The following is a 6,564-nucleotide window of genomic DNA, read 5'->3' on the forward strand; positions in this document are numbered from 1 at the left end:
GGATCAAGCCCTGTGTTAGGCTATCTGCTTGGCAGGGAGCCTGCTTCCCCCTCTATCTCTGCCTGCTGTTCTGCTTACTTGTGATCTCTCTCTCTGTCAAATAAATAAATAAAATCTTAAATATATATATAAAAGCATTGAGGGGGGAAATAGCCAAAACAATCGCAAAAAATTTTGTGAAATGCAGCTAAGCATGTGATTCTTGATCCAAGGGTCATGAGTTTGAGCCCTACATTGAGTATAGAGTTTATTTAAAAAAAAAAAAAAAAAGACCCCAACTCAGGGAGGTTAAATCACGTGCCCTGTATCGTGTAGCTGGTGAGTGGGAACTCCAGCCCAAGGGGTCCTGAGCCAGGGCCACCGTGCCTATGAATGTGTATAACAGAGTACAAGTCAGTGGGCCTTGTGGATGCATGAGGGGCATACAAGCTTCTCTACCTGCAGGATCCTTCATCAAATAGGAACACAGCACCTACGGTCTGCAATGCAGCCATTGTCCTGGGGGCACAGTGGTAACCGCATGGTCAAAGTCCTTGCCTTTGTGGTAGCTGAGACAGAGGATAAGCAAATCCATGCCTAATGTTGAGGGCTTGTGATTCCTGGCCATTCAAATATCCTCTACTATGAAGTTTCTGTTAAATATTTTTGTCCAGGGGCGCCTGGGTGGCTCAGTGGGTTAAGCCACTGCCTTCGGCTCAGGTCATGATCTCAGGGCTCTGGGATCGAGCCCCACATTGTGCTCTCTACTCGACAAGGAGCCTGTTTCCTCCTCTCTCTCTGCCTGCCTGCCTACTTGTGATCTCTATCTGTCAAATAAATAAATAAAATCTTAAAAAAAAAAAAAAGAAAGAAAAGAAAGAAATACCTTGGCTAACCCCCCCAAAAAATAAATAAAATAAAATAAAGTTTTTTGTCCACTTTCCTATCAGGTTTTACATCAAATGCCTACAAATGCAAATTTTACATCAAATGCATTTCTGCATTACCAAGACAATCAAATAATTTTTCTGTCTCCTAAATTATGTTAAACCACCCTTGCATTCCAACTGCATGAGACAGGGCGCAGGATTCAACCTCCCTGAGCCTGTTTTTTCATTTTGCTTTGTTTTTTAAGTGAACTCTTTACCCGACATGGGGCTCAAACTCATGACCCCAAGATCAAGAGTCATATGCTCTACCGAGCCATCCAGGCATCCTGAACATTTTCGACTGTGAGTGGGAGCAGTCCTAGTCCGCAGAGAGCTGCGTGCAGAACAGTCAGAGATTTCTGCCACGTCTGTCCCCAAGGAGCCAAGGGGCTGCTGTCACCACCACTGCTGTCATACACTCAGCCACGTAGACAGACTGCCACATGTGGGTGCACAGTGTCCAGGCACATGGGCAGTTTCCACAGGCATGGCCCCAGAGGGGAGGAAATGCAGTAATTTCCTGGGGAGCTGGCCAGGAGTCCAGAGAACCACGAGGGTCATAGGAGCTGGGGCGGAAGGAAGGGGTGGGGTCACACCCTAACCCCTATGAGCCTTCCCCACCATAGGCTCCCTGCTCTGACTCCAGGCCCTAACTCGGGGTCCTGAGATGCTGACCCATACTCCAGTCCAAGCCAATGTTAACAGTTAACGGTCAGGCCGCTGACATCGAGGGAGCACCTACTGGCAAGGCAAGCTTCATGCGTCCCCCCAACCCCCATGAGGGAAGTGCTGGCATGAGTCCCGTTTCACAGGTGAGGAAACTGAGGCTCAAAGGTTGCAACCACTTGCTAGAGTCCCTGCTCTCCTCTGTGCTAAGAGCATGACCCCCCCAGACCACTGGATGGGGCTGGAGCAGCTGATAAGACCCAGCTCTCAGGGCCAATCCCATCCCCATCTTTGCAGCCCAGACTCCAATGTTCTGGAGCGCTCTGGAGAGCTCTGGACCCCACCATCCTCTTCTTCTTCTTCCTTTTTTTTTTTTTTTTTTTAAGATTTTATTTATTTATTTGACAGAGAGAGATCACAAGCAGGCAGAGATGCAGGCAGAGAGAGAGGAGGGAAGCAGGCTCCCCACTGAGCAGAGAGCCCGATGTGGGGCTCGATCCCAGGACCCTGAGATCATGACCTGAGGCGAAAGCAGAGGCCCCAACCCACTGAGCCACCCAGGTGCCCCCCTACCCCACCCATCGTCTTCTACAACTACTCCCTTTACGAGTAAAGCTCTGGCTTTTACAGGCCTGCTAGAGGCTGGGCAGGCATTTGGATCCAGGATAGGCGATGGAGGGCTCTGGGAGGACCCCACCCCTCCAGCAGCTCGGGACAGTTTCCTCCCCTGCAGGGGCAGCAGAGGACAGTCCCAGCTGGGCCTGCTCACTCTGTGACACCAGGCAGCTCCCTTCTGTACAGACCTAGTTTCCTTATAAATCAAGTTCAGCAATGAATCCCACTGGATTCTGGGAAAAGCAGTGAATCGTTCCACTGAGGATCCTGTGGAACGGCAGGTATTTCCAAGTGGCCACAGCAGACACATGTCACAAACCTAAAAGCCACCACTACCCTGAAGCTCATGCAGTCTCCCTAAAAGACGAGCACTTACTCTGAGCCTCAGAACACAGTTTGCACACAAGCTTAACACGCTGGGACCTAGTGCTGGAAGATGATAAACTAGAGAGCAAGGGACCTCGTTGTCACCATGGGTCTATACATTCCTCATGGTGCTGGGTCCTCACTCATGCCAACCTAAGAACCTTCCCCCAGAGACGCCTAGGTGACTCAGTCAGTTAAGGGTCTGCCTTAGGCTCAGGTCATGATCCTGGGGTCCCAAGATCAAATCCCACATCAGGCTCCCCGCTCAGTGGGGAGTCAAAATCTTAAAAAACAAAAACTAAAAACAAACAAAACAAAAAAAAACCTCCCCCAGGAGGCTGCAGCAGAAGGCCCAACCCCAAAGGAGTCAACCTGGTGCTGGCTGGGGAGGAGAAGACTGGGTCTGGGAGGCCCTGCTGGAGAGAAGGGACAGCGATGGGAAAGCGGGGGGACAGTGGGGAGGAAGGAGAGGGGGCTTCAGACCGCCAGCTTCCTTCAGAGCCTGCAGCAGCATGGCCAGGAGCCCTCAAGGGGAGGGATCTAAGCCAGGAGGTCCCCAGCCCAGCCAGGGTCTCCTGTTCCATGTTCCACATCAGCTGGGGCCAGCTCCAGGCTCCCTCCCACTCCGGGCTTCTTAAAACAAGAACAAGAAGTGGAGAGTGCTTTCCAACAAACACAAAACACAGGGGGAGAAACCACATCCTCTCTCCTCACCAAGGAAACTTGCAGAGGGCATCATGGGCTCCGAGCAGAGATCCCCCCAACACTGACCCTCACATACACAGCAAGACATGCCATACAGGTCCCCCCACAAAGTCTCCGGGAGACACAATGGGCCCAGACCCCCCACAGAGAAAGGTGGCAGTGGCTCCCACTGCCAGGGGCCACATCCCCATCAGGGGTCTCTGGGGCCTGAAGCCCAGGCCCTGTTTGCCTCTTTACAACTCTAGGCTCTGGTGGACTCGGCACCTCTGCATGCTCTCCAGAGCATGGAGGGGGGGGAGGCCCCTGGGGAGGCCATGCCGCTGGAGCTGCCACCCTCATCCTTGAAGGAGCCCTGAGGGAGGGGAAAGAGGACCAGGTAGGGAAAGACAGGTGGACAGACAAAGGGAGGAAGGAACGAAGGAGGAGGCGAATGAATGAAACAGAAGGTTAAAGTTTGCAGGAACGAGGAAGCCAAAACAAAGGTGGCACGGAATGCCACCTGGGTGAGGACTTGGCCACGCTCCCCCTTGCTCCGGGACTGTCCCCTCGGCTTACAAAGCACTTCTGATCCTGACAATGATCCATGAGGCAGTTATTCCAGGAAACAGACCCAGCCAGCCGGGAGGGGGATGACTGCTTGGGCTTCTCACTAGCCTGGGCTGGGGGCCAAGAGCCAGGAGGGGTGTCCTGCTCTATTCTGCCCCGGTGGGCAGAGGAAGCCTTCCATGGGCTGGGCTTCCTGGAAAAGGGCTGGAAAACACCAGCTGGGGCCCCTCTCTAACACCCACCTTGCACTAGCCCCAAACATCCAGCAGTCCCTGGCTGGGCCCCAGGCCCAGACATCAGAAGGGAAGGCAGTGGGGGACATGGTGCTGGCCAGGACAGGTTTCCCAGGTCCTGGGCCCAGGTGAGAAACTGGCCCTGGACAGCACTGAGTGCACACTGACAGGCCAGGTCTTGCCCTCGCTTCTGGGAAAAATCCCCAGCTTTGGAGAACAGCTGTGGCTTCTCTAAATGGCCAAGCACTAGTCATCAGGGTCAGCCTGGGCCAGACCGGTGACACTGTGGCGGTGCCCTCTCCGGGTCTCCTGAGACCCGGAGCTAGGAAAAGACTCATACACCACATCTGTCAATATCCCCAAACCCCTTTCTGTCTCATGCGCACACCTGCCTCTTGCTCAAGGGTCCTGGGGCTGCTTCCTTGCTGGAAGCTGTGCAGCCCCCACTATGTGCACACACATGCACACACACACACATACACACACTTATACACACACCTTCTCCGCATTCTCACCACCAGTTACAGAGTCTCCAGGAGGGGCCAGCCACTGAGAACCACCCAGCTTCCACCCACATCTTACTCACCGTCCAATGTCCGAGCAGACCTTGGAGTCAGCAGCGACTGCAGCGCGGCTAAAGGCCTGGGAGCCACAGCTGGTGTGGCGGCGAGAGAGGACCACGGCTGGCACAACAATGGCCAGGGCCAGCCCCAACCCCAGCAGGACCATGCTGGCCGTGACCCTGCGGCCTTGGGCCATGGCTCTGAGGCTCAGAGTGGAGCCTCAGGTGGACGGACGAATGCACAGATTCACGGGTGATGGGACAGATGAACAGATGGAAGCCAGAGACAGACAAACGGATTGACAGGCTAGACAGCTGAACATAGGCTAGGAAGAGAAGGACGGTCAGAGAGACACTGGACAGAGACAGGATTGTAGACAGATGGACAGACAGGCTTACAGATGATTGGAGGCCCCTGGGCGGACCGATGGGCATACAGACAAGCCGCCAGCAGCGACAGGGCTGCTGTCCTGCTCAAGTGCCTGCTAGAGGCAGAGCTGGCCGCTTGCCTGAACTTCCAGTTTTCAGCCCCTGTTCTTGGCCCTGGCAGGAGGCCAGGGAGCAGGGCGTTTATGGGGAGTTTTCCTCTCAGAGAGGAGCAAGCCACCACCGTTAACTCCCTCATTCCCACAGCCTGCCCAGGGCTATCCCACCCCACGTGCTTGGGGACTTGGCACCTCCCGCCCCGAGGGAGCCAGGACAGCAGGACTCAGACCTGCCCTGTCCCCTCCCCTGGATCCACCACAGAGGGACAAGGGGGCTGCATGGGCACCCCACCTCCCACCTCCTTGGTGGGGTTGCGCCCAGCAAGATTTCCTCAGCATCCCCAGAGCCAGAGGACACTGAGGATGTCTGGGGCCCAGACATGGGGCTGAAGAGGGTCAGAGACAGAGGGATTGCAGGACCCAAGGCAATGTCACTCAGGATCCGGGTTCAAGTCCCAGCTCAGTCATGGCCTAGCCAGGAAACTGGTGTGACCAGGAGTGAGCTCAGCTTCCCGATCCACATCAAACACCCAAGACTACAAGACCTCTGTGTGAGGAAAGTAAACAGGGCCTACATCTGGCCCACTACCCACCAGGCCACCCACCCCTGGGGCCTGCTGTCAGAATACCACCATAGGCCTCCTGAGAGTGAGGCTGCCCTCCTGTCTGGGTCACTGCACTTCCCTGGCCGTGTGTCCGCTTCCCTGTGTCCATCTGGGCAGGCTGTGCCTCCTCCCCTGGGAACACTGGTCTGGATGGTCCCCTGCCTAGGCCTCGGGTTACCCAATGGGGAGGCAACTGGGTGGGGGGGGACCCATTGACGCCCTTCTTGACCAGGCTCAGTGGGAGCACAGGGTGCAGGGTCCAGGCTGGACTCCCTCCCACACAGCTCCCACTACCCCCCCTATAGTCTCTGGCTTCCTCCCCAGCTGAGCATCGCCCACCCCAGGCCTCTCGACACCTCCTAGTACAACAGACGAACCGCCCACACAGCCACACAGCCTGCCAGGCCCCCACCCGAGCCCCTGGTCAGCCAGGCAGTCTCTCCAACAGGCCTGTTTCCACAGCTGTCTGGGAGGGGGGGGGCAGGGGGGAGGGCTGTGGGCACCTTCTTCTGTCCCCACTGTCTCCCATACCACAGTGACATGGCTCAACCCAGAAACAATGTGCATTGCTGGCCCAGGGCCTGCCCACCCTCTGGGAAAGCAGGGGCAGCAGACAGAGGGGTCTGGCGTGCTAAGAATGGCACATTCCCCCATCTCCACAGCCGTCCTGATCAGGCTGAGGCCAGGAGGCAGGGACTGAAGGAGCCGAGTCCCAGGAGAGGAAAGAGCGTCATGCTAGGCCTGGCTAGAGGTATGGCTGGACAGACTGAGCTGGGAAAGGCCTGATATCCTTGTGCAGGAGACAATGGGAAGGAAAGAGAGGAAACCAAGTCCCCCTGCACCTGGTGGAGCCCACAGCGGAGGCCCACGGGG

At 55.9% G+C, this 6,564-nt stretch overlaps 1 protein-coding gene across 2 annotated transcripts in view; it reads right to left on the reverse strand.

Moving 5' to 3' along the window:
- GGT5 (gamma-glutamyltransferase 5) overlaps nucleotides 1-5,348 on the reverse strand; it is a 28,283-nt gene extending 22,935 nt beyond the window's left edge. Inside the window, exon 1 of one of the 2 annotated variants that reach the window (XM_059138861.1) lies at nucleotides 4,626-5,348. In XM_059138861.1, the coding sequence (XP_058994844.1) occupies nucleotides 4,626-4,798 (173 nt within the window). In that variant the 5' untranslated portion in view covers nucleotides 4,799-5,348. The remainder of the gene's footprint in view (nucleotides 1-4,625) is intronic. The other variant, XM_059138862.1, reaches the window with a different exon arrangement.
- Nucleotides 5,349-6,564: the final 1,216 nt, after the last annotated feature.

This window comes from Mustela lutreola, chromosome 11, assembly GCF_030435805.1.
Source record: "Mustela lutreola isolate mMusLut2 chromosome 11, mMusLut2.pri, whole genome shotgun sequence".
NCBI classification, from domain to species: domain Eukaryota; kingdom Metazoa; phylum Chordata; class Mammalia; order Carnivora; family Mustelidae; genus Mustela; species Mustela lutreola.